Here is a 27,007-nt window from a genome sequence, read left to right on the forward strand (position 1 = left end):
GCGTCAACACAAAAGGAATATTTCCATTTTCTGACCCCAAAGCAGCAAGGGGTGGTCATATAATTAAGTTTGCATTCATTTGTTTTCTTGCACTCTGATGCCTTTCTGGAGCAGGTCACAGGGCAAAAGGGATTAATGATGGATAATTGGAATTCATCCGTGTGAGGCCTCCCAGCGATGCCATTTTACACAGTAAAACTTCACCAAACACATTCGAGTGCTGTTCCTTTCAGCACTCAATAAAATCCCTCTTCACTCTGGCCATGCTTCTCATTGCTGCAAGTACAACCAAAAATTATATGGAGTATTTTCAATTTATATCCTGCAGGATGAGCAAAGATTTATTTCAGCGTAGGGGATGATGCAGAAGATCCATTCTGTTGACAGTTCTGAACAGAAGCCCCCACAAGAAAGCAAAGATTTTATAGAATCTTCAACAATGACAGTGAACTGCGGGAAAAATGAAAGAAAACACAAGAACCGTGAGTTCCCCAATGGAGAGGGGAACACCAAAGCACCTTTCCTGGAAAGCGTCCAGAACCATGCTCTTGGTGTCCTTTATGAGATATTGTACGGATATTTGAGGTGTTTGTATGGACTGCGGAGATTCCCGTGGGTATTTCAGGTATTTATGTGGATTGCTGAGTTCTCCTTGCAGTCTCCTCTGGAGTAAAGAGGCCCTGAAGAGTGTCTCATCATCCACACGCGCTCTGCAGGTATCGGTGTGGATGGGGACGAGGAGGGGACATGGAGGGGACACGGAGGTGACACAGAGGTGACAGGGAGGGGACACGAGGGGACAGCCCCGGTCCCGCCCCTCACGGTCCCCTCAGGGCGCGGCGCGGCCCCTTTAAGACGCGCCCTGTCACGTGACCCACGCGGCACGTGACCGCGCCGCCAACATGGCCGCGCCCACCGGGCTGTGCCGCTGCCTCTTCCCGCTGCTGCTGGGAATGGGAATAGCGGCGGCCGCCGGGACCCCCGGGACTGCTGGGACCGCCGGGACCGGGGACTGCGGCTGCAGCGCCAGCCGGGCCGCCAGGGACGCGCGGGAGGCGGCGGCGCGGCGCTATTCGGCGGCGGCGGCGGGCAGCGGGCGGAGCGCCGGGCGCGGGCCGGTGAGCGGCGGGGCCGGGCCGGGCGGGGGCTCCGCCACTGAGGGGCCGGACCGGGCCGTGGGGCGGCCCCGGCGGAGCACGGCCTCCTCCGGGATAACGAGCAGCCGGGGAATTGCTGTGGAGAAACTTCAGCTAAATTACAGGCGGGGGGGCCGAACCGCTGGGGAGCTGGGCTTGGGCGCGGGTGCTGCTGCTGGCCCCGTCTCGCTCTTGCCTCGCGGAGAGAACAGGAAAACACCAGGGGCTGCCTCTGCTGCAGCCTCTACTGTAGTGCCGGGAGGCTGCAGCAGCTCGGACAGACCTGTGTCCGACAGGCAGTGCGGGAACTCGCTGAGGGGGAGAGGAACAGCAGCGAGGGTGACTCCGGTACTGCACCTTCACCCACTGGGGAATGTATAGAGAGCGTGAATTAAATCATCCCCGCTGTGCTTGGGATCCACATCACCGATGGATGTTTTGTGTGACAAACCTGAGCAGCTCACTGTGGGTCTGGAGGATGAAATAATTGTTTGTCTCTTTATGCAGCTGGCAGCTCCAGCAGTAGGTAATGAAAGGTAATTACTGCTGGTTTAAGTTTTGCTCACTACGTAAGTCAGCTGGAAAACATCTTTATGTGTATCTTTATGTGGCCTCTGCATCATCCACAAACAGGATTATTTATTTACACTTTATTTTTTTTTAGAGCTGGAGAGCCACTAGGAGTTAATTTTGTACATGGTTTTAGCCCAGTGAGTTCTGAGCCTGGCTTGGAAACCTTTTCAGGGAGTTGTTTCAGCTACCAAGGGTTGAAGAGAGCTTGGAAGGGAGGAAGTGGTGCAACTTTGCACCACGTTGTCATTTCCTAAGCCTTAAAAAATGTAAGCAAGTTTATCCTGAAGCCCTTTTATGGAGTCAGGTTCACACTGTCTGTAAGAGCTCGGATTGTTCCCAGTGCAGAAAGTTAAGAGCCAGCTTCAGATGTGGGTAATCCAAAGGAGATGTTTGTAGCATTTTTTATGGGCCAGTTCAAGTTGTGTGAATTCTAGGTGTTGTTGGGAGAGAGCCAAGCAGGAGAGATCTGCAGTGGAGAAGAAACACTGAAATGGGATGAGTAAGGTGATGCCAAATACTCACTCCAGCTGCCCTGGAGAACAGGAGAGGTGCTGGGGAGCTGCTGTGAACTCATTTACTGTTCCTCTGGCAGTGGTGTAACACAGGAAACAGAGCATGTTTCTCCTCCTGCAGCACAAGCATGACCCAGAGTTCCTGTAAAAAAGCTGCAGGTGGGAATTTGTTCCCAATTTCTGTTGTTTGCTGTTTCCCCAAATGGTCTGGTGAAAATGCTGTTTCAAAACCACTTGCAAAGATGAGGTGCAGGAGGAGTAAAACCAGCGTGGGGCTTCTGAGTCCTTCCCTTTCCCAACCTTTGGGTGGTGTTTGCTGTGCAGATGGTGGCCATTCCAGGAGGGGTGTTCACCATGGGCACCCACGAGCCCCAAATCCAGCAGGATGGAGAGGGCCCTGCCAGGAGAGTCCACGTGGACAGCTTCTACATGGACCAGTACGAGGTCAGCAACCAGGACTTTGAGACATTTGTGAATTCCACAGGCTACATCACTGAGGTAAGGCATGAGGGAAGCCTCAGAAAATCCCAGCTGAAAACCCAGGCTTTTCTCTTTGTAGGACACCACAATAGTTGTTTGGGATTTGCATGCTCCAGTATTTCTGATGGAGCTGGTGGGGAGAAGGAATTGTCTGACCTTGCTGTCCTGGGCTGCAAGGACAGTCAAGTGTTTGCTGCTGTGTTTAATAGTTGTCATAATTGTCACCTGAACTTGGTTCTACCCTGCAGCCTGGGTGGTGCCAGCAGGTCTCTACAGGGCTTTTTGGGGTGGTTTGCTTGGGGGTTTTTGGCATTTGGGTCCTGAAGCTCTTTGTAGCAGTACATGCAGGTTGGATTCTCCTTGTTTTAGAGAAACCTGGAGCAGGGGTTTAGCAAACTGAGATGGGCCAGACTCTGCAGCACAGCTCCTTGCTGGTGACAGAGAGCCCTGTACCTAAGGAGGAGACGATAGCAGCTGCACTGATAATTGTGTGCGTGTTCCTGGGAACAATGGACTAAGAATATGTTGAGGTTCCTCCCAGAAAGGAGCCACCTGTGCCTGAGGCTCAGATCCCTCCTGACAGGTGACTGTTCCTAAGCAACTCTGACAAAGCCCTGACAGCCCTTTCAGGCAAATGAAAGCCTCGGTAAAGAGCAGGTCTCAAAGGAGGCACTTTGCTGAGTTCACTTGATGAGCTGGTTCTCATTGGGAAGGCAGGATCCTTCTGGTTGGATGAAGAGCTTTTTTGTCTACTCTTTCTGTTTCTTAGCTCAATAATTATGAAAAAAAAGGTGGTTTGAACTATTTGGAGTGGAACAAAGCTTGGTTGTTGCAAATAGCTGCTGGGATGAGCAGTGTGTGGTGGGGTTAAATGTGGAATCACAGAATATCCTCGGCTGGAAGGGACCACAAAGATCATCAAGTCCAACTCCTGGCTCTGCACAGACACCCCAACAATCCCACCCTGTTCCTGAGAGTGTTACCCAAATGTTCCTGGGGCCCTGGCAGGTAGAACTGCATCAAGTGAGCTCTGTTTGACTTCATGGCTCTGCTGGTGCAGCTGAGTGCTCCACTTACCCCTCCTCCCTCCTTTTTCTCTTGGTATAATGTACTGTGATTGATCAAAATTATTTGTGTTTTTTATTCTTTTAGATTTATATAGTGCTAGATATAATTATTGAGTTATTCTTAACTCTTTATTGTTGTAGCAGCACTTTAAAGCATGGTGATAGTGATGGTGGAGCAGTGACACTTTTATTGTGATTCCCAAAGGAAAAATAAGAGGAATTAAATTTGCTCTTTCATATTAGATTGATGACTGTAGCATTTGAAAGCAGTTGGGACAATCAGAACTGCATTTTTAATTAATAAAAGTAAAAACATGTGCAGAAGCTCGGTGAGCTGCCATCTGCCCAAAAGCAACATCCAGAGAAAAAATCCCTTATTTTCTCTTCCAAAACAGCTTCCTCACAAGAGAGCTCAGATTCACTATTAGAATTTGTTTGGTCAAAGGTTGGGCTTGATGGTGCTGGAGGTCTTTTCCTACCTTCATGATTCTCTGAATTTTCTTATCCCTGATAAAGCAAAGCTGTGGATGTTGAGTGTGGTTCTAAGAATAGCATTCCTTTGAATAATAATGAATGCTAATGGTTGGATCCTTTGTTCCTTCCATAGGCAGAGAAGTTTGGTGACTCCTTTGTGTTTGAGGGGATGCTGAGTGAAGCAGTGAAGGCTGACATCCACCAAGCAGTGAGTAGCACAGCAGGGGGAAGCTCCCTGAGCAAGCCCTGGGCTCTGCTGGCAGTCACAGCAGGGAAAACTGAACTCTGTGATGTCCCAGGTGCAAAAATGGGGATTGTGGAGAGGTGTTTGGCCTGGAATCATGGGTTGAAGTGGGGAGGATTTTCAGTCTATTCTCTGTCCTTTTTCTTTAAAAAGCAATTAAAACCATCTATTCCTGATTTGCAAGTATTGGTATCAACCCCTTGTTGTCTCTTTTTGCCCCCTATCTGAGAGGTTCAGGCTGAGTCTGTAAGATTCCTTATGTTGTGAATGGTTGGAGTTTTTTTCTCCTCCCCTGTAGAAGTCACTGTGTTCATTTGCTGCTTTTCCAGCTCCCCTCATCCCCCTGGGCACCACAGTGATCCTGGGAGGGGCAGTGCTGATTGCTCTGGAGCTGATCCAGTTTTCCTGTTGGGTGGAAGTGAATACTGGTTCAAAAAGCAATAAACTTCTGTAGTAAATCTTCCCTGCTCTCCCTCTCCTCTCTTTCTCTTGTGAATGTGTTGCTGAGCCCTCCTCAGGCTTCATTTACCTCCTCTTTAAGAGGTCAGGTGCCCTTTGCAGCTCTTGCAGATAAGCAGATTGTGTCCTGTCATCTCCTGGATGAGCTGATCTGCTCTGAGCACAGGTTTGGACAAATTCACCTCCTGAGCTCCCCTCCTGTCAGAATTATCCTCAGCTCTGATGGGGCACAGTTGGGTTTTTGTTTTCAAGGGGGTGCCTGAGAGAGGGGAGGTTTCAGGAAGCCCTGTGTGAGTGTGTGCTGTGAGGGACTGGCAAAGAACGTGGGATTTGGGTTCCTCCTGCCAGGGAAGGAAGATTACAAGTGCAGTTTGTAATCTTGTAATTCAGGACTAACACTTGTGCACTGTGAGAGATAAGGCTAAATTGCAGTTCCCACCACCAGCATAACTGATGCTAAATCCATCCATGGATTTGTTCTGCCTTCATAAAAATAATAAAAAATGCAAATAAAAAAAATGAATGGCTCATCCCACCTTCCCAACAGTCATTATTGGAGAAATTCCTGTTCCTGTGAGGCAGAAATCCCTCAATCAGGTTCTCTGTTTTAAAACAAACAAACAAACCCCAAGAATGTTGCTGCAAGCTCAGCCTTGGCAATTCTGTAAACACAGAGTGTTGGGAGCCACCTTCCTGAGTGTGTCAGCCAAATTTCCAAGTGTTGGCTGCAGTGCTCACAGGACAAGTGTTATGCCAGAGGCCTGGATTGGAGCCCAACTGGTCTCTTTTGGCTGCTGCTTTATGAAGGTTTTCTGGAGTTGTTAAATTAAACTTGCTGTTAAAAGTCACCTTCTTCAATCAGATGAAAAGCAGAAATAAGATACAAATCTTGGTGTGTTACTGGCACTGAAAATCCCTCCAATCAGTCAATGGGAGAGAGGATTGTGGTTTTCCTTTGCCTCACTGGCCCTGGAGTGTTTTGGCAAGGTTTTCTCCAGGTGAAGCACAGGGATGTGAAATGCAAATGTGAATGTAGGAAAAGACCATCAGGAATGTAAATTTTTTGAGCAGTATTTCCCATGCAGTGAAATAACTGGGGAAAGCTGAAAGTGGAGGTACCAAACTCAATAGTTTATAACAGAATTGGTGAGCTGTGTGTGTCTGTTGGGGGTTTTGCTCTGATTGGCCACTTTGTCTTCTCCAGTTCTTAAAGCAGATTTCTCAGAGCCTCAATTGGCCTGGGGCAGAGCTGGGGCTGGTGGCAGCTGCTGCAGCAGTGACCCAGCTGAGCACGTAGGGTGATTGTTGGAGCTCTGGGTGTGCCTTTCCTGGAGGTGAGGTGGGCTCCCAGATAGCCAGGAATGTGGGCTGGCCTCAGCCTCTGGAAGGGAAGCAGTAAAAAGGGGTGTAGCAGCCAATGATGGAATTGTTGTGGATTTCTGGGAGCTCAAATTTTAGTTTTGGCCTCCAAGTTTGTGGTGGTCACGTGGCAGAGAAAGGGGATTTAGTGCTCTGCCAGATGAGGCTGTTACTGGTGGAACTGGGAACCCTGGGGAGGGCTCCTTCAGATGGAAAAGGAGTTTGTAGGGTGGGGGGGGAAGGTCCTTTGAAGCTGAAATGCTTTGTGGGGGCTTGACAAGTTTTGAGGGCTTCACATCTTAAATCTTTCACATGCAGCCTGGAGAGGAGAAGGCTCTGGGGAGACCTTGGAGCCCCTTCCAGGACCTAAAGGGGCTCCAGAAGAGATGGAGGAGAACTTTGGACAAGGGCCTGGAGGGACAGGACAAGGGGAATGGCTTCCCACTGCCAGGGCTAGGTGGGATTTTGGGCAGGGTGGGAAGGCACAGGTGCCCAGAGCAGCTGGGGGTACCCCTGGCAGTGCCCAAAGCCAGGTTGGATGTTGGGGCTGGAGCAGCCTGGGACAGTGGGAGGTGTCTCTGCCATGGCAGGGGTGGCACTGGGTAGGATTTAAGGTCCCTTCCAACCCCAAACCAGTCTGTAATTCCATTTTATTCTGAGGGGATTTGAGAGCTCTGGCCAATCCCTGCAGGAGCTGTCCTTGCTGTCCAGGTACCACAGAAAAGGGAACCAGGATGGCACAACAGGAGTGCAGCCTCAGTCTCTGCTCACTGGAGAGGTGGGGACGTTGTTATTCTTGGCTCATGGAAGGCAGAAACATTAATTTTTGCTTCAAGGCCAGATAAATTCTGCACTGAAGAGCCTGAGAGCATACTAGTACATGTGCTGCCTTTGTCTGTGAGGGTATGGAATTTTGGGTCTGGAATGCAGTGGAGTTGGATCACTGGCAGCTCAAGCAAACACAAAGTTCTGGCCAATCCAGAACTATGGGATGCTACTCTGATCCCTGTTTGTATGGAAATCTCTGCAGTGGCCTGGAGCTGTGCAATTTGCCTATTTCAGAATTATCCCAAATTGAAACATTCTCCATTTCAGCTGAACATCAACAGCTGCTGAGAGGAGCCCTGGTTGCAGGTAGGACAGCAGTGCCAGTGTGGGCTGGCTGAGCTGTTCATGCAGCCCCCAGTGCTTCAGCTGCTCCCTGCAAGGAGCTCCTGAACTGTTCATCTGTGGGTTTTTGTGCTCTACTCCCACTGCTGGGATAAAGAAGGATGTGCAGGAATTCTCCCTGGGAATTGCCAGGAACATTAGCAAGTGTTTGTCAGAACTGCAGCGTTAAAGCAGGGCATGGTTTGTGCCTCAGGCTGGGGATAAATCCCTGCACATCTCATTTCCTTGCAGCTCATGTGCACTTGGTTAGTGGAAAAAATGCCCAGTTGGAGTGCAGGATTAGATGTTGGCTGGAAATTAGACTTCATGAGGTGTCTGCCTTCATCAGGGTATCAATTCCTCAAAAGAAGCTTCTTCTGATTCCAAAACTTGCACTTAATGAATCTGAGTGGATTTTAGCATCACATATTTGTGGTTGTTTTTCTTGGAGGATTGACAGGGCTGTGAAGTTTTACACTGTCTGAACTGAAGTTCAATGTCCTTTCCTTATGCAAAGAAAAGGTCCCTTCATAAAAGTGCTTGTTTCCAGTCAAGTCTGAAATGTTTTTTGTAGCTGATGACTTACAAAGTAAAATTAAATATATTTTAAAGCTGCTACCTTTTCTTGGTGGGCAGTTTCAAACTGCTGTAAAATACTGGATTTTAAGGCAGATAATGTCAATATTCAATATTAAACAAACCCCCTTGTTGCTTCTGTTTTTGAGCTCATGAGGGAGGTCATTAACGTTAGAAATTAAGAGTGAGAACAGATTCTTCTGTAATTAGAGCTTTGGGGGAGCTGGGACTTTTAATTGATAGAATAAACAGCATGGGAATTGCAGGAGCTGGCAAAATCAGGTATTCACAGAATCCCAGGCTGGCTGGGCTTGGAAAGGACCTCTGGAGATCCAGCCCCTGATGCAGGTGTGAGTTACAAACACTCTGCTACTGTGAGTTTGAGTTTGGCTCTGTGTGTGACAGGATTTATCCTGTCCCAGTCCTTGTCCATAATTACAGCAGCTTTGTTCCCTGCAGGGACACTCAAGTGGATCCATTGCACAGTAATTATTTTTATTTCTTAAACTTCTCACCCTCCTAAAAATGTTCCATTTTCTGTCTGCCTCTTTCTTCAGTAGTTCATCAATCAGTGCTCAAGGTTTAGGATCTGGCTTAGAGGAGGAAAAACTGTCAGAGATTTATGTGTATGTGCCTCACATGGATAAAATAAAACCTGATCCAAAAATTATGTTCTTTACTGAGTAACAAATAATTTCTCACGTCCTACCAATGCTAGCAAATCCTTTTGGCTATTAAAGATGTACAGAGCTCAACACCAGCTGATTCAAAGAAGTGGCAGCCTATTAAGTCAGCTTCTGAACTGGAGGGTTTTTTTAAGAACCCACCACTTAATAAATAATTCTTAAATTGGTTTTCAGACTTGGGCTGCTTCACACTCAAAATCTCTTTTCACACAGTTAATTCTGAAGTTTTTACTCTGCAGTCACTTTTGGTTTTTTCCAGCTGTTTATCCTGACCTGATGTAAGGCTGTGCTGCATTAAAATAGCATTAGAATGCTTTGGAAAAAATAAAAAGTTGATGTTTGCCCCGTGTCTGAATTTGTCATGGTCTTGTGGGCCTGACTTAAGGTTCAAATGTACAACTTTGTTATTTCAGGGGACTTGCTACTTGATGGAAATGTTGGAGTCTGAGCCAAGATGAGCTACTCTGTTGAGTTTATTTTTGGGAATTTTTCAAATACATAAATCTGATTTGAATTTGAGATTTGCTCCTCAAGTGGGGGTTGTTTTTCTCAAATGTGGCCTGTTTCATGTTAGTGCAAGATTAATAAATGTTTTTATGGCCATGGGCTGGGTGGCTTTGGGGTGGTTTTTAGGGTTTTACTGCATCAGGACAATGCTGACAATGAAACTCACTTGGTGATGTTCCCCACTCTCATTTTCTTTTCCACATAGATTTAGGAAGGAATTTTCCTCAAAGTAATTGTGAAGTAGTTAAAAAATCTTGACATCATGAGGTAATGGAGCAATTAAAGTTAGGCTGTCCCAGCCTACTTGGAAAGGAAAATGGAATAGTTAGGAGGAGTTTTCTGCAGGCTGTTAGTGGGAGTTCAGCTCTGCAAATTGCTCTGCCCAGCACTGAGCTCGTGGGTCGGAATTAATTGTTCCAGCTCTTCCCAGTGTTCTCACACTGGGCTCTCTTTTCACACTGCTCTGAGTCTGTAAGAAGCAGAACAGTGAGTCCTTAAGGTTTAATCCTGGAGGGGAGGGCTGGATAATCCCATTTCCAGCTGGATCAGACCAAAACAAGCCTTGCTCTGGGAAGGGTTTCCCTGTGCACGAGGGTGCAGGGATTGCAGGGCAGGTGTGGCTACCCTGGCACAGGTGACATGCTGCCAGAATTAACCCCAAGCAAGGGGACTGTCCTGTGATTCCAGATCTATTCAGCAGCATCTATTCTGGCAGCAGGAATCTGCTGATTGCACAGAACACGTTTTGGAGGGAAGTGTGAAGTGTTCTGAAAGTAACTAAGCTCATTATTGGCAAGGGAGGACTTGGCTGTATTAACTGTGATGTTGTAATATCTCTGTCTAATTAGCTCTTCTGCTAATTAGATTTAGGGCAATTAAAAGCTTTAAAGACTTGTGAGAAGTTCTGTGAGAGAGCTGTAGGTTTCAGGTAGGAGATTTCTGGAAGGAGCAGCTGGAGGTGTGTTCAGCAGAGCCAGGGGCTGCCTTGGCTGAATCTCCAGGTAATTCTTGCAGGCTCTCCCTGTTATCCTGGATGTGGGACTGCTCTGGGTGCTCTGCAGAGCCTGGCAGCCATTTGGTGCTCAGCTCAGCAGAGCCACAACCAGGAGCTGTGCACATTGAGTGCTCTCCTGTGGAGAGACATTTTTCTTGGGTTAAAATAAACCAGCCTGATTGAAAGCATCTGCTTTTTCTTTTGCATCACAAAAATGTTTTCCAAAATTAAAGTCGTCTAAAGTGTAAATCTTTGCAGTCTCCTGCAGAGATGTTTTTATCTAAAACCCAGCAGTTTAATTTACAAAAATATGTTGTGCTTAGAAACTGTCGAAATCTTTCTTGTGATCTTTCAGATTTTAGCTTTAGCAAATGGTTCTGCTGCTCTTTTATTTTCCTTAAATAGCTGTAAAATGCTAACTTTGGATTTCTGTCCTATTTTCAGTGTAGTTTAAAGGTCAAACCTCGATATGGGCAAGGAATTGGTTAAATCAGACTAGTTTTAAACCTCTTGAGTGTTTCATCAGTTTGGCAGCTCCATCACTCTGAAGCCACAGTGCTGTGAGAGTGGAGCAGAGTATCTGCAGGAGGGTCTCATTGGGGGGTTTGAATGCTCAGAAACAGAGCTGTGATTCCCTGTGAGAGAGCAGATATTTTCTCAAGCTTTTTGCCAAGGGCAGTGGCTCTGCTTGGGGTGAGAATATCCTTTGTTAGGCACTGAGCCAGAACTGGTTTGATGTGATTGTGGTGCTGGAGGGGTCAGAGAGGGTCTGTAAAAACTGGCCTTGCTGGGGGGTCAGAGACTCAGGAAAGTGTGAGTTTGGGTACTTCTGCTGGTTTTTCCTACTGAAATATCCAAGTGAGTGATTTGATGTGTAGCTTGGACCAGAGTTTTCTCAACAATTTGTGTGTGGCATAGATCATCTTTTCTCCCACATGTGTAATTACATGTTCTGCTGAAGGATGAGCTTCCCCCTAGAAGTTGCTGTTAAAATTGTTTGAGCAGATTGATTCTGGGTCTCCTCAGTACCAGTTTGAACTTTGCTCTGAAGGTTTGCTGAGTTAAAGGGTGACACTCCTGGCACCTTTCCTTCCTCTGTGAATAACACTTGACAAAGTCAGCCTAGGACTAACCAGCCTCTGGGTTGTTTACCTCCTAAAGCATTCCAGGCCTATTTCCTTTGATTTTTGTTCTTTATAGACATTATTTCTGTAATAGGAGTATTTTGGCAGCTGCTGGAATAAACCCACTGTTGATGGGTGGCATAAATGTTCCTTTTTTGCCTCAGTGAAGGGCCTATTATTAAAATAAGTATTTCTAAGTGAACATGAATCAGAACAGAACAGTTAAACATGACCTCCTCTGCTCTGAAGCAAGCATTCTAGAACAAATCCTTAAAGAATGTCTTCCAGGAAAAACTCCTTGGTGGTGAAGCACCAAATTTGGGACTTCTGCTTTGAGAGAACTACTCAGTATCTGCATTGCTACAGAGGATTTTGGCTGGGTGATGTTTCCCAGCAAACCAGCTGTGGTGGGGGGAAGAAAAAAAATTTAAAAAAAGAGAAAGTCTTCATGCTTCACTTCCCTGTGTGGTTCTTCTGTCTCCACCTTCTGGAAGCTGAGAGCAAATAATTTAGAATCAGCTTAGTGGGTTAATGACCTGGAAAGCAAATGTGTTGCAAGAAGTGTGTTTGACCTGCAGCTAAAGGGCATCACAGGGGGTTGTTCCAGTGATCTCAAAACGTTGAGTCCAGGCTGCAAATAATTAGGGTGAAAATGCTCTTTAGGCCAAAGTTGTAATTTTTTTTCCTCTCTGCAGATTGTATCAGACTGAAGTCAGCCAGGAGAGGGAATTCATGCAGGCACAGACTGGTTTGGGTTGGAAGGGATCTGGTGGTTTTTCAGAAAATCCCTAGCTGGGAATGTAAGTGTCCTTCCCTGCTGCTCCTGTCCTTTTTCAGGTGGCAGCTGCTCCCTGGTGGTTGCCTGTGAAAGGAGCCAGCTGGAGGCACCCTGAGGGCCCAGACTCCAGCATCTCCAGCAGGTGAGCCACGAGCACCCACTCCATCCTCAGACTCTGCTGCTGCCTGTCCCTGTGCCTCCCAGCAGCACTGGGGCTGCAGCAAAGGGGTTTTATTGACTCACCTGTTTGCTGCTGCTTCTGGGGCTGTTTCCCCACCTTGGCCAAGGGAATGATGTGGGGCACAAAGCTCTGTCAGGACCATGCTGAGGGTCCTGTGCTTGCTGCTCACATTTGTGTATTGGCAGTGAAACACTGCAGCTCTTCCAAGGGTCAGAAACTCCAGTGCACAGCTGGGTTTGGGGAGGAAGAATAAATCCTCACTGAGTGCACACTCCAGGAGTCTGGGTAGGGTGAACTCTTCCATGTGGGATTTGGAAGCCTCTTTCTCTGGCAACAGAATGAAGAGTTTTGTCCTTTTTTTTACTGTATTCTGACTGTGAAACATCAGTTCTGACTCTCTAGAACTCCTAAATGCTTTGGAAAACTCTGCTCTTTCTTACAGTCAGTGCCCACATTTTGCCTGCACAAGCCCTGAAACTTGCTGATGTTGGTCTTCATGCAATTGCTTGTCTGAAGTGGGATGAATTTTAGGCTTAGAAAATCAAATTGCTGTCTTCATTTGGGACCTCTACCTTTGCAACTGCTCCTTCTCTAGGCAGGGGTCAGGCAAGTTGGCACTTCATCAACCTAGTGAAAGTTTCTAACAGCGTTTTGAAATCAAGTCAGACTCTCTAGCCTAGATCTAGTTGGTTTTTGAGTCCTCTAAGGACAGGACTTTGTTAGTGCACCATCATCTGATGGTTCAAGCGCTCAGTAACGAGTTGTCTGCTCTCCAAGGGCAAGGAAAGAATTATCTGAGGCAAAAATAGAGCTAATAGCTGGAGGCGTTGTTAGGGGGAGCCAGGAATTGAGGTCAGAGCCAGCAGCCAGGAGCTGGAAAGCTGCCATCAAATTCTGGGCTTGTGCAAGGCTGGTGCAGACCTGGCCTGGCACAGCTGCTGGGAGCCTGGCACGTGCAAGTGGCCCCATGGATTAACAGGGACATGTTGGGCTCTTAAATGGGGCAGCAAAGAGAAGTTTATAGGAAGTTCCTCTCTTTCCTGCACCCTCAGCTCTGGAAGGGTCTTGGTCTATTGGAGGCTTGGATGGGGAGGATCCTTCTGCAAGGATGCCTGGGCATTTTTTCTGGAAAAAAAGACAAAGATTTTAATGCCAGTCCTGGAACCAAATTAAAGATGGGAGCTCTTGTGTAAAGGGGACTGCTTAAAGCACCCAAGGAAAATCACTTCCCAGCTCAATGTCTGCAGTTCAGTTTGCTGGACAGGGTGCTGCAAAAGCTGATATTGGTAAGACTCTTCCTCATGTCAGTTCTTCAAAACTGCACAGCTGACAGCAAGGACAGGACCCAGAGCAGGACAAGAGCCACAGGGGCTTGAAGAACATTCACCATTAAATTGGCATGTGCGTTTTCCTGTTGAGAATCCTGGTTTGACAGGGGTGATGCTGCAGGATTTCAGTGCTTTCCTCTGGGTCTGAAAGCACTCAGGTCCCACAGAGGGCAGGGTGTGGACAGGTCTGTGCTGCCTCCATAAATAAACCATAAACATCTTTAACTTAACCATAAATATCTTTAACTTAACCATAAATATCTGTAAGTCTAGAGCTGGGTGTAGGAACATGATGAGACCAACAGAAGTGAATTATTTTCTCTTCCTTGTTTCTCTCTGATGGCTGCATTTCCCTTCCAGCATTTTGCTGTTTTCCTGTAAAAGTCACCTGGTGCCTGGTCCAGCTGTAGCTCAGTCCTGTGTGGGTGTCACATTGAGCTGTGTGACTCTGCCTGCTGCCCTGAGCAGCTTGTCCTGTTCATTTTGTTTCCAGGATGGACCATCCAGTCCTTCATGTGTCCTGGAATGATGCCCTGGCCTTCTGCACGTGGGCAGGGAAGCGCTTGCCGACCGAGGCTGAGTGGGAGTACAGCTGTCGGGGGGGCCTTGAGAACAGGTACCCAAAATGTCCCTGGCCAGGGGCTGCAGCTGGCCTTTGGAAGATCAGGAGGGGTTGGGAAGGGTTTCTTACCCTCAGAACTGCTCTGCTGAGAGGGCTGGGGGTGACACCTGGAGAGGAGAAGCTCCAGGGAGAGCTCAGAGCCCCTGGCAGGGCCTGAAGGGATTCCAGGAGAGCTGGAGAGGGACTGGGGACAAGGGAGGGAGGGACAGAACACAGGGAGTGGCTTTAAACTGAAGGAGGGGAGGTTTGGATTGAGTATTAGGGAATTTATTAATTGCAAGGGTGGGCAGGGCTGGCACAGCTGTGGCTGCCCCTGGATCCCTGGAATGCCCAAGGCCAGGTTGGACACTGGGGTTGGAGCAGTGGGACAGTGGGAGGTGTCCCTGCCATGGATGAGGTGACTCTGGATGAAATTTAAGGTCCCTTCCAACCCAAACCATTCTGGGATTCTGTATTACACTGACTTTTAATTAAAAGTGTTTGACAGCCTCTCTGTTTGTCTTCTCCCAGGCTTTTCCCATGGGGTAACAAACTGCAGCCCAAAGGACAACACTATGCCAATATCTGGCAGGGAGAGTTCCCCACCAACAACACTGCAGAGGATGGGTACAAGGGGACTGCACCTGTAAGTGAGTCTCAAAGACAATCCAGCATGTGGAAATGATCTTAATCTTGCTAAAATTAAGTTCTGTCTTCAGGAGGATGAGCCATGGCTGTTTTCCATGCCTGTGTTCTTTCATTTTAGATTTTAAGTTATATTAAATTTCACTGCAGGCTTGAGCATTATCAAGGGACTCTTTTACAAGCTAATTGAAAAGTAAAGATTAGTTTCATTTTAACTTCTAGTTCCTCTCAAACTGACCTCTTTTCCCCCTTCCCAGTCAGTTTATAATCAGAAACTGAAGTACTTTCTGCCTGCACTTCTGGCCTTGCAGTTTTGGCAACTCAAAAATCACACAATAGTTTAAAAGAAATTAAACTTCCCTTTTGGGGGAAGGCTGAGCCTGTCTAGTATAACAACCAGAGTGGAATTTTAAAGGCAATCAAGAATGTGAATGAATTATTTAATGGTAGTTAAGTAAGTCCAAAAGTTTCATCAGAAGAGGAGTCTGCACAGGCAGGAGTTGGCAGCCACCCTGGCTTTTCCTTGGTGGGAGTGGGGTCAGGTCACTGATGCCAGGTGTCTGCTGGTCAAACAGTGCCTCTCTGAGGAGGGTCAGTCCCTAAAACCAGTGAGGAGATGCTGTGTGACACTGGAAAAGGTGCTGAGGCCACAGAGGTGATCACATCTTTCCATCCTGTTTTGTTTTTTTCCAAACCCTGCTTTGTGTGGTGACAGAGCTGTGTTCTGTCCTGTGCAGGTCTCTGCCTTTCCCCCCAATGGTTTTGGCCTCTACAACATGGTGGGGAATGCCTGGGAGTGGACATCTGACTGGTGGGCTGTGCACCACTCCCCCCAGGACCTTCACAACCCTGTAAGTGTTTGCTTGCTTCATGGGGAGTGCAGAATCCCCTCTGTGAGCAGGATTGCTGCTTGGGAACTCCCTGTTGTGTGCTGCTGGGCTGGGCTGGGCTGTGCTGGGGGATTGGGAGCATCACAGCACAGCTCATCCCCACTGGAATTGCAGTGCTCTGGTGCAGTTTTTGTGGTGTTTGGTTAGTTAACACTTGGTTAGCCACTGAATGCTTCCAAACTGGCCTCATACTACAGAAATCAAGGATTTATGGAATGATTTCTTTTTAAAAAAGGAAGGTTTTTAGTTCATTTATATTGCTATAAGCTGTACTTATTTTCCCCCTCATGAATTCTTTCTGGTTTCTGGTAGCTTGTTTTAAACTGATCATGTGGTAAAACTGAGGTTTAGGAGAAGTCACCAGGCTCTGAGAGGTGAATCTTTGTTTTCCTTTGTGGCAGGTCCTGCAGGGTGAGATTGTGTGGGGTCACTGATGCTCTGTCTCAGCAGATTCCAGTTCCAGTGTTAGATCTGCTCCTCTCCCAGCTATCCAGGATGAGTCAATCCCATGATTTATGACAAGTAAGGCCACATAGAGTTTGTCACTCAAAACCCCACCAAATACAGTGGTTTTTATTTGCTTACAACTTAAAAGCACTTGCAGGTTTATTTTTACTCCTGGTAATTATTTGTGAAGGCAAGACAATCAATTATGAACCCCCTCAACAATCTGTGTGCAGAATTCCATCCATTCCTTGTAACCATTCCCCAGCATAGCCCAGATCTCTCCAGTGCTACAAAACTGCTTTGAAGATTTTGGCTGTTAAACTAAATATGTTAAAAAACTTTGCCTGAGCTCTGACCCTCTGGAAGAATTCAGAGTCTTTTCAGCCCAGAGAACACATCCTATATTTAGGTTATACTGCCTTGTGCTCTGCAGAGACTGAGGAGCTGGGCTCTGATAGATCTGGTGCTAATCAGTTCTAGTGTCTCAGAAGATAACTGCAGCCTGGCTATTTTGGGACACCTTTTCACACGAGGAGATTCAGTTTCCTTACCCATTTTATCAGAAAACCCTTTGGAATTCACTTTGAAGTGCTCTGCCTCAGACACTGGATTCTGACAATCAGTTTGCACCTGAAAAACCCCTTAAAGCTTCATTGTTAACACCTAGTTTTTAAATACTTTCTGAAGTGTCTGGGTTTAAAGCTTCAGCAAACTCTTGGAGTTTAACAGAGCAAAATTCACAGGACAGTGTGTGAGGTCAATCAAACCACAGTCCCTTTATGGGTTATTTAGTGGTGATTTCTGGTTCTGTTTTTTTTTGGTATGAGCTGCAGTTCTGTTTGCAAATTGATTTCTCTCAAAACAGAGTTATGTGCACTGAAAATCACCATGCACCATCAGAAAGCATTTGTTTGATGTAATGAGAGAAATACAATTTTATTTTCATTAACAAAAAAGCTTCTGTGGTTTTTTTTAATAACTTTTAAAAGACCAATCCTACTTTTGTAAGCTTTGGTAATGGAATGCACAAGCACTTATGTAATCAGACTGGACTAAGTTGCAGTATTCCAGTACAGAATAAGCCTGCTGATGTACAGTAAACTCTGGGGTTTAAATCTGGGATCAAAGTCTGGACAGCTCCTTTGCAGCAGGCAGCCAATGTCCTTCCCCTGCAGTACCAGCTGGTGCACTTCTCCAGGTCAGGCCATAAACCAGGGGTTTGATAGAACAGAGATCTGCTTGTTTTAATCAAATGTGACCTTAATTGCTGGGCTGTGATTAGCTTTTAGTGAGGGGAAGCACAGCCAAGGCAGTTTCCTTCATCTCTAAGGGAGATATGTGCACAGGCAAATATTAACACTGCAAATGCTGATGATGTCTATTGGTTTTCTGATTATTTGACATCTTTGCCAGTTGTTTTGTGATAAACTCTTTACCTTCAGTGATTTTAAGTAAGCAGAATAGATTAATGGAGGACACTACAGCAGATTTCTGCAGGTGGTGAGGTGTTTCAGGGCTCTAATCCTCCTTCAGAGGCTATGGGGGTCAGTTTAAGTTGGGATTTTTTGTTGCTAAATAGCCTTTGATGCTCAGTTTTTGCCTGGTGGAAGAGATGAGTAGTTAATAAGAAGATGCACTTACTAGCCTTTGCACAGAACAGGTCAGCCCTTTGAAATTGCTGCCACATGACGGATTTAGGGCTTTCTAACTAACCAAAAATGTTCCTCTTCATTTATAAAAGTGTAGCACAGATTGCTGCTCAGCACTGCAGCATTTAGGGGAAATCCTGCTCCACAGCCCCATTGTTCTGCTTTGTGTTGTTCCTGTGGAACTTTTTTTAGGTCACTTTTCTCCTGGCTTCCCTCAAAATGAGCTTCCCAGGCTGGGTGATGGCTGTGAGGTTAGAGGCTTATCTCAGAGCAGGGACTGCATCCACTGCAGGTGCTGTCAGGACAGATTCCAGAGGTTTGGAGTGGGAGCAGGGCTGTGCTCTGGAGGAGGCTTGGAGTGAGCGGATGCTGCCTCAGGGTGTGGCTTTCCTTGAGTATTTGTGCCATTAAATGCAGTGAAAGGCCAAATTCTGTTTCACATGGATAAATTTTGGCAATAAACATGAAGCTGCTGCAGTTTGTGTGGTGAACTTTGACACAAAGCAGTCAAACTCAGGGGGTGCACGCAGGCAGGAGCTTCTGGAGTACCAACATCAGCTCTCAAGGTTTTCTCACAGTCCTTGGGATTTATGTCCAGTTACAAATGCTCCTCTGGGGTAGATTGTTCTAGATTCTTCTAGAACAATCACCCCAGAAATGCAGACCTGGGTGGGAGACAGCTGTACCCCTTGAGACTGGGCAGGAGAGTGGGACCCATGCCAGGTGTGACCAGGCTGGTCACTGGGGAAAGCTGGAGCTCATCTCCTTCCTGCTACAATCCTCTTTAGAAACCAGACATTAGCAGTGAGCAAGTGTTAATATTAATTTAATAATAAATAATAAATATTTGCAGCAGTGAGGAGGAAGCACATTTACTGCAAATCCTGTAGGGCAGAATTATTTCAAGCTGTCTGCTTTAGACACCAGTGTCTGGAATATTTGTGGTTGCTCCTTTTCCATGTCCTTGCTCCCTGGAATGAGCAGTTGTTCCCTGAGCACTGAGCAGTGTCCTCCCCTCCCCAGACAGGGCCAGCCTCGGGCACGGACAGAGTGAAGAAGGGTGGATCCTACATGTGCCATAAGGTAATGTGCTGCTTTCATCTCCCTCTTCCCTCTGAAACACTTGACCATGACCCTCTGACAGAGTTTCCTGGCAGCCTGGGTGCTTGTCAAGGGGTTTCATGGCATTTATGAAGAGCAACACCTGATGTTCCTAAGGACCTCTTTTTGCTTAGCTTGGAATTAAAACAAGTAAGTTTTTTTTAATCAGTATGGGTTTTAGATGCAGAACTTAAAATTGATGTAGGCTTCTAATGCTGTTTTCATGCTAGAGCTTGAGTGATACTTGTCACAGTGTAGATGGATGTGACTTTGTTTTTTAAGTTTTAGAATGGCTTTGATCCAGAAAGGATATGGAGCTCTAACCTGGTGTAGTGAAAGGTGTTCCTGTCCAGGGCAGGGTGTTGGGATTGGGTCAACTCCAAGGGCCCTTCAATCCCAAATCCTTTTAGAATTCCATGGTTCAGTGATGTCAGGTGTTTGCAGAGCTGGCTGGAGGATGAAGTGTTTCAGCTGAGCTGGTGGCATACCTGAAAATCCTTCAGAACAGCCAGGATGTCACCACAGAGTGATGGCTGTTCATGACACAAAATTGTGTTTTAAACTCTGCTCATGCAGTGCTTAAAACCCCTCTGTCCATCTCCTGTTTCATTAAAGCTGTCCTGCTCTTCTTCCCTTGCAAAGCCTGTGGCTGGCAAATCACTCTCATAATTAGATTAAATTTTCTACAGTGAGATCCCATTTTCTACACCGATTTCCTCCTTAGGTGAAATCAATGTCAGATGTTAATTAGCAGTTTTGATTAAATTAACACTGGAATAGGCTCTTCAGTGATGAATAACATGACCCATTTTGAAGGTTTGTGAAGATTCTAGTCTGCCCTAGTCTTTTTTTGTAGGTGATAAAACTAGGCTGTGTATCAAGACAAAAACCACTGACTGCTGTTAGTACAAGGGCTCTTTAGGTGCCTGATGTCTGCTCAGACTGATCTCTTTGTGTGCTGGTGCTCTTCTCCCTGTCAGAGCTGACAGAGGCTGAAGTTGCACCTTTTTCCATCCCATCCCAAAATCTGGCATCTCATTCAGAGAGGTGCTGCCAGTCCCTGTCCATTCCAGTGGGGCATTAGCACATGGGTACACTGCTCAGCCTCTGAGGGGAAGCTGAGTGGTTGCTCTTGGCTTTTTCCAGAGCAGGAGAGATGATTGGCTGGTACTTTATCAGCCACTTTGCCATGCAGTGTAGTTTTTGTGTCAGCTGGTGTCTGTGTAGGATTCCCTCACTCCTAACACAGGATCTCCATCCGTATCACTTCATCGATCTGTCCCACAGCCATGCCAACGTTTTGCTGTATTAATCTGACTAATTAATCTGTTAATCTAACAAGCTGTTGCCTGAGGAGCCTCAGCTGTGCTAAGAAGTTCCCTTTCTGTGTTGCTGTGCAGTCCTACTGCTACAGGTACCGCTGTGCAGCTCGGAGCCAGAACACCCCCGACAGCTCCGCGTCCAACCTGGGATTCCGCTGCGCCGCCAGCGCCCCGGGGCCGCACTGACAGGGCATCCCTCGGGCACAGCAAGGGCTGCATCCCACCCCAGGGAGCAGAAATGTCAGCACTGTCCCCTGCTGATGACACACAGTGGAATAACCTTGACTGAAGTTCCTGCTGAGGGAAGAAAAGCCAGCACGACTCAACAGCGCTTGGAGAACCTCGGTGTTCATGAGCAACCTGGCCTGATTTAAATCCTGACCAGAGTGTTTTGGATTCAGCTGGAACAAAACTAAACATGCCAATCATGTTTTTAAAGATTACTTCATCCTAGAATGACTTAGGCTGGAAAAGACTTCCAGAATTGTTGAGTCCAAGCCTTGACTGATCACCACCTTGTCAACTACAACAGCTCCTCTTTAGACAAGATCTTGATTAATCAGCTTTATTTAAGTAGAGCTTCTACACTCAAATGCAATAAGCAAAGACTTTATAAACTTCTAGACAGCTTTAGAAGAAATTCTAGGCAGTTAGGAAATTCTAGGCAGCTTTGAGAGAGAATGAAGGAGTGAAGAATGAGGGCTGGGAGATGGCAGCTCTCCCCACAGGCAGCTCACACTGCCCTTTGTTACATTCCACTCATCATGTCCAGAAAGGGGCTTCTTCTGGGGCTGCTCTTCAGGAAGTGCCTTCTGCAGCTGAGAGTGATCCTCAGGGTGATGATGATGAGAAATCTTGTACATATTTGAATAAAATATCAAGCATTTGTTTACTCCAAAGACTTTTCTTGATAGAATTTCTACTGAATTTCTTGGATGCGGTGTAGGCTTGTTTTAAGGACTTGGAAAATGCCATAGTGGCCTCATTAGAAACTGAAGCTAATGAATGATTCCACTTCAAAGTCATGGAAGGGGTGGTAGATGGAACTGTGAACTCTAAGACCTAATAGGATAAATTTCTAAACTGTTTTGTTGAGAATAAAATTCCTCACTGAAAAGGAATTTTAGCAAGTGAGAAGGGAAATGGGAGTAATTGAAAGCAACCTCGTTTTGGGATCTGAATGTAACAATGGCTTAACAAGAGCCTTGGCACTGATGCTGGTCCTTGCCAGCGTTGTCTTTGCTGTAGAAAATTGGGTTTGAGTTTAATGCAAATCCAGCACCTGCCAGCTCCTTCTGCACTGCTTTCATGTTGAAAAGATGACACAGGAGAATGCCTGGGGAGTCCTTCACCAAACACCAGCCTCCAGTGGGGTCCAGGTAAGCCCAGCAAGCAGAAAAATCTATTCCAGGACACAGCATGACATGGCACAATATTGAGCTATTGCTAATTAATCCTGCACTCAGAGAAGAGAGGAGGAGGGAGGATGAGAGGGGGCTCAGAGCCTTTTGAGCTCTTTGACCAGATTCATTGTGGAAGAACACACTGAGTGAGCTGTGAGGGGCAGACTGGGGCTCTGCAGCTGAAAGGAGCCTGAAGGGGAAAATGAACAGAAATTTAGCAGATGTAACAAAGGGATACAACTATTTCTTTCCTAGTTTCTTGATGGGGAGGTTTTTTTTAGTAGAATTTTGGTCCAATCCCCCAGGCAGCTGCAGTGCCAAGGCATGGTGGAGTGCACGAGCTGTATGGAACAAAGACAGCAACAACTGTCAGCACGGTTCAGAACTCAATTAGCAATGATTCTGTTTTTGCAAGGCTGTTTTGAGCAGTCCAACACTGTTCCTGTTGTGTGCTGGGAAGTTTGCTCTCAGCAGATAACTGGGATTGGGTCACTCCCAGGAGCTGCAGCTCTGGTGTGGGCTGAGGGGTTGGATTGCAGGGACTGAGGGCTCAGCTGTGCTCCTGCCCTAAGGCTCTGATCAAGGACCAGATACTGCTCAAGGTGGCTGGATTTTTTTTTCATCTGCACTTCCTTAACTACTCAAAATCATGCCAAGTGCATATTCATAACAGGAAGGTAACAAACCATGCTGTCATCCTGAAAATGAAGAGTGCAGATGCTGTAACTAATCTTGAAACTTTTCTCAGGAGGGAAAGAGGAAGTGGATTGGATCATCTGCTCCCAGCCCTGTGGTCTGAAAGTGGCTGGCATGGTGCCTTTTCAGGGAGAAAACCAGATCAACTTCTCCCCTACAAAGAGACCTTGTAGTCCAGGCTGTGCTCTGGAATCCTGTGCATTCCAAGGTGTGGGATCCAGGGAGCTTCTCTGCTGCAGCAGCAAGAACCCTCTTTGAGGCAAGGAGTGAAGTTCATGTCCACTCAGCCTGTAAACTACTTCTGACCAGCAGCTGAAATCCTTTGGGCTTTCTGCACTGACAGAAATGAGGCTTAATGATTAACCCTAAGAGAAATCACGTGGTAATGTTTATCTAAACATAAACCCACAGCCTTGTGTAAACCCCAACAGCAGCAGGAAGGCACTTAAATGGGAGAGGTTAACACTGCATCTTATCAAGGAAGCAAAGGTAAACACCAAGCAGGATTTTGTTTAGCAAACAGCAGAATGTCTTTTATCCCAGGTCAGTGTCAGGTTAATCAGAGTGGTTTGGGTTGGAAGGGACCTTAAAGCTCATCTTTCCAACCCCCTCCCCAGAGCAGGGGACTTCAATTTGTTCAGAGCTGCATCCTTGAACTATTCTGATTATATTTCAATAGGAAAGTAAATCTCCCAATGAATATTGCAATAGTGATAATCACTACTGCTCTTAGAGAGTAAACAGGATTACAGAGAGCTCCCACTTTTTAGCTGTTTTCCTGGATTCCACATTGAGCTGGGAGTGACAGCTCAGTCCTTCAGTGGCACCAATCTTTCAGGTCCAAATCAAAGTTGTCTGTAATTTAAAAATGAATTACTGATCACCTGCAGGACAGCTGATCCCCATGAGATGTGCTCCCTTGTGTGTGTTCTGTCAAAAGGTAGGAAACAGGTCAGGATCAGACTGTCCAGAGCAAATAACTGAGGCTTTGTGCTGCTGATGGCACAGTGTGACATGAAAGAAAAACTGCATTGCAGTTTATCCATCCTAAACAGCAAAACCAGCCAGTGTGAAGCTGCCTGGATTTGATCTTTGCAGAAAGGGAAGGAAGGTGCAGGTACAGAATGTGCCCATCTGGCAGTGCACCCCTGGTGGAAGGAAGTGCTCAGAAAAGCCCTGCACAGCTGTTACAGCTGGACAAGGATGATGCAAAGAAAATGGAATGACTTTCTCTCTGTGCTGGGAAAGGCCAGGCCTTGCTTAATGCTGCCTGGTCCTGGAGTAGTGAAAACATGGATCAGTTAGCAGCTGAAAGAGCCTCGTGCATCTGTTCAGCACAAAAACACAAATCTGTTGCTGTTCAGAGGCACTTCTGTATTTCTGCTTTCAGACAGCTGCCAGCATCACCCTGTTCATGCTGCAGGGGCTGGGTTTGCTCTCTGAGCATGTACTGACAGTGCTGGGAGTGACAGATGTGCTGCTTGCTGTGATTGCAGAGCTGATGGCAGCTGCCTTGAGGCTGAAGTGATGATAAAGGATGGGATGCTGTGCTCCTCAGAGCTGCTGTCCTGCACCACGGGCACACAGCTGAATGGCAGTGAAACAGCCAGCCAGTCCCAGCTGCTTTGGGCATGCAGCTACATGGGACTCACCAAGTACTAAAGCTCCTCTTTCCTTTTACATCAATAATTAGTAGTTACTGTGCTTTGTGGAACAAAAATATTACAGCAAGTAATTTAAAAAAACAATAATTTAATGAGTTTTAAGAAACTTAATGCCTTTCTTGCAAGTGTCATGATTTCTCTATGTCTTGTGCCTCTGTCAGTGACTTTTCTTGCTGTTATCCCATGTCCTGTCCATGTACAAGTGCCAAAGGTACAAATTCTTTCTGCAGGGTACAAACTGCGAGCTGCTTTAACATACACCAAGCTGTCAGAGGAAAAACAGACAAAAACACCAGGCCTGGCTTAGTCACTGATTTTGGGACATATCAAAGCTCCAATAATCCCTTGTATTATCCACCTTGAAAAGTCCTTGGAAAGGGTTTTGCACAGAATTAATTCTCAAAACCATGTCTCCTTGCTGCTCCTCAAACCAACATGTGTCTCCTTGTTGCAACACAGAGTTTGCTGGAGAAAATAACATTTTAGGTGTGTTTAAGGCTGAAAGGCTATGGAGAACTCGCTGGTGTGGAGAAGAGGGAGCTGTCCCAAGGTAAGAAGGAAGCACAGGAGCGGGAGCCACAGTAGCAAGGTTTTCTCAGGCTGTTCTCTTCCTCCAGAGGTTCGTGTTCTCTGCTAGCTCCTGCTACATTCTGGAATCTTCCAGAGTAATCATATGAAAGTTCCTCTCCAGCAGGGATATCAGTGGCTGCAAAAAGTGCCAGTTTGGGCACCATGGAGTCCACTCTGACGGGCACCATGAGCAGGTTGGGCTCGCAGGAGTGGTTCAGGAACCTGCCCACGTTCCCGACGCGCGTGGGATCCACGAAGGTCTCCATCACCCTCCCGTCGTGCAGGTGCTCCCTCACTGCTATGATGTAGTTTGGCTCCTGTGGAGCCTGGGCCTGGATTCTCCTCTGAGCCTCAGCAAAGCCCAGCACCTCCCCAGCGTACTCACACACGAAGCTGCCCCTGGGGATGGGCTCCAGCGCTCGCACTCCCCAGCCCTTGCGGGGCGTGCGGAACACCTGCAGCCGCAGCCGCAGCCCCCGCTGCACCAGCCTGTTCTGGCAGCTCTCCCCGCAGCAGCACAGGCTGTTACACTCAAACACGGGCCTGGAGAAGGGCTGCTCCTGCTGCTCGGGCAGCCTGAGGCACTGCCCGCTGTAGCTGAGCCCGCGGGCCAGGCAGGGGCACTCGGGGGGCTGGCAGGAGCTGCGGCGGCACGGACAGCCCGGGAACGTCACCTCGCTGGGCTCCAGCTCTCCGTCTGCTCCGGCCACGCTCTCGGGGCTGTACTGCAGAGACAAAGCAGCCAGAGCATCATCAGCACTGCCTGAAAACAGAACTCTAAAACAGTTTGTGTCTGTAAATGATCCCAGGATTCAAATCATGAATGCTTCACTTGTCGGAAATGTTTAAAATAAAATCTGGTATTTCATACAGACCAAAAAACGATACTCTTGTTAGTGCCTGAATTTCTCAACATAGCGCCCTGGCCACAAAAAATGCTTAGCAGAAAAAATCTGCTCATTAAACCTACTCTGCTATGTACCATTTTCATTTCTAGTGATACCAAAGATATATATTTATCGATATATTTATTTGCAGAATTATCAAGGTATTGTTAAAGTAATTCTCACCACACTTCAATATGCTCAATAAGTTACTTCTAAGGTTAATGTACAGCTCTGCTAAGCCACAGAATTTAAAATACACTATTATGTTAAAAATGAAGATACTTTCAATTTTTCTCTTCACCTAGCTGCATTCATACTTCTTCCTAATTCCGGTAGAAAATCAGGTTTTAAATATTACACTGATGCCCCCAGCAGGTGAATGGTGATAGAACGGGATGGTGCAAAACAAAACCTGATAGAAAGGCTACGTTTGGAAACCAAGATAAAAGGTCAGCCACGGGCATATTTTCAGTCTCTTCTCAGCTTCAGCTTTATTTAGAAGCCTGGAGGATGTGCTATCACTAAATTTTACATTTCACAGCAGCTTGTACCTGGCAGGTTCTGAGTGTTGTGGAAGATGACAGTGCATTTGCAAGTTTCTGGTTTTAATAAGCATCAGCTTCTCAGTTACTCGGCTTTACTCAAAACCAAGTTTAATGTTCTCCAACCACCACAACCTTTCCCATTTCAATAAAATACGAGCACACCACGCAGTTCAGGGAGATTTGGGTCTACAGGCATCACACCTTCGGGCTTATTAAAGCTTTCCCAGCCTGGTTTGTAAAGACTCTCTGAGACCATTGACAAAAATTCCTGGGCATCCTGGAGTGACAGGACAAGTAGGAACAGACACAAACCAAAAGACAGCAGGTTTAGATTAGATATTAGGGATAAACCCTTCCCTGTGAGGATGGGGAGGCCCCGGCACAGGGCGGCCGGAGCAGCTGTGGGTGCTGGACTGCTGTGAGGGACCTGCAGAGGGAGGTGTCCCTGCACAAGGACGTGTCCCTGCCCCGCTCTCCTCCCGGTGTCCCCGCCCCGGTACCTGGAAGGGCGGCGGGGCCTCCCCGGGCGGCCACAGCGCCACAGGCACGGCCTCGCTGCCTCCGCTCAGCTCCGCCATGGCCGCGCTCCGCCATGCCCGCCGCTCAGCTCCGCCCCTCGCTCCGCCCCCTGCGCTCCGCCCTCCGCGCCCATTGGCTGCGCGGGGCCGGCGCCGCTCGCTGATTGGCCGGAGCAGTGATTGACAGCGCCGTTAGGGGGCGGGCACCGTGCTGGGGGCGCTGTGAGGGAGCCCCGGGCCGGTCCCGGTCCGGTCCCGTCCCCGTCCCACCGCGGTCCCGTCTCGGTCCCATTCCGGCCCGCTCCCGGCCCCGCCTTGGTCCCGCCCCGGTCCGGTCCAGGGATGCCGCTGCCCTTGGCAGAGTACGGGGCAAAGCGGTGCGAACATCTCCGGTCCGTCCGTCCCTCCCTATCGCCGCTCCGTGCGATGCGTGTGAAGCGCT

The 27,007-nt window shown here is 47.3% G+C and overlaps 2 protein-coding genes across 3 annotated transcripts; one reads left to right on the forward strand and one right to left on the reverse strand.

Moving 5' to 3' along the window:
* The first annotated feature begins 579 nt into the window (after positions 1–579).
* SUMF1 (sulfatase modifying factor 1) lies at positions 580–21,174 on the forward strand. 2 transcript variants are annotated; one of them, XM_033071528.1, is made up of 9 exons: positions 580–716; positions 2,546–2,719; positions 4,376–4,450; positions 12,178–12,260; positions 14,121–14,243; positions 14,760–14,874; positions 15,611–15,724; positions 18,883–18,942; positions 20,361–21,174. In XM_033071528.1, exons 1-9 carry the CDS (start codon positions 594–596, stop codon positions 20,466–20,468), a joined length of 975 nt encoding a protein of 324 aa, XP_032927419.1. In that variant the 5' UTR covers positions 580–593; the 3' UTR covers positions 20,469–21,174. The 2 variants fall into 2 exon arrangements, with proteins under 2 accessions (XP_032927419.1, XP_032927418.1); XM_033071527.2 differs by lacking the exon at positions 580–716 and adding an exon at positions 880–1,118.
* Positions 21,175–24,113: 2,939 nt separating this feature from the next.
* On the reverse strand, positions 24,114–26,644 carry LOC117002427 (histone-lysine N-methyltransferase SETMAR). The gene is made up of 2 exons (XM_033071529.1): positions 26,548–26,644; positions 24,114–25,340 (listed from the first exon to the last, which is right to left on the reverse strand). Exons 1-2 carry the CDS (start codon positions 26,623–26,625, stop codon positions 24,552–24,554), a joined length of 867 nt encoding a protein of 288 aa, XP_032927420.1. The 5' UTR covers positions 26,626–26,644; the 3' UTR covers positions 24,114–24,551.
* Between the last annotated feature and the right edge of the window lie 363 nt (positions 26,645–27,007).

The sequence above is a fragment of the Catharus ustulatus genome, chromosome 13 (genome assembly GCF_009819885.2).
Source record: "Catharus ustulatus isolate bCatUst1 chromosome 13, bCatUst1.pri.v2, whole genome shotgun sequence".
In the NCBI taxonomy this organism is placed as follows: domain Eukaryota; kingdom Metazoa; phylum Chordata; class Aves; order Passeriformes; family Turdidae; genus Catharus; species Catharus ustulatus.

Bases quoted from the DNA above. Each gene is read 5' to 3' on its own strand.
- SUMF1 (XM_033071527.2), top strand. From the start codon at position 903: ATGGCCGCGCCCACCGGGCTGTGCCGCTGCCTCTTCCCGCTGCTGCTG. The intron at 14,244-14,759 runs GTACCCAAAATG...GTCTTCTCCCAG, and splicing joins CGGGGGGGCCTTGAGAACAG to GCTTTTCCCATGGGGTAACA. The intron at 14,875-15,610 runs GTAAGTGAGTCT...TGTCCTGTGCAG, and splicing joins GGTACAAGGGGACTGCACCT to GTCTCTGCCTTTCCCCCCAA.
- LOC117002427 (XM_033071529.1), bottom strand. From the start codon at position 26,625: ATGGCGGAGCTGAGCGGAGGCAGCGAGGCCGTGCCTGTGGCGCTGTGG. The intron at 25,341-26,547 runs GTACCGGGGCGG...TTGTCTCTGCAG, and splicing joins AGGCCCCGCCGCCCTTCCAG to TACAGCCCCGAGAGCGTGGC.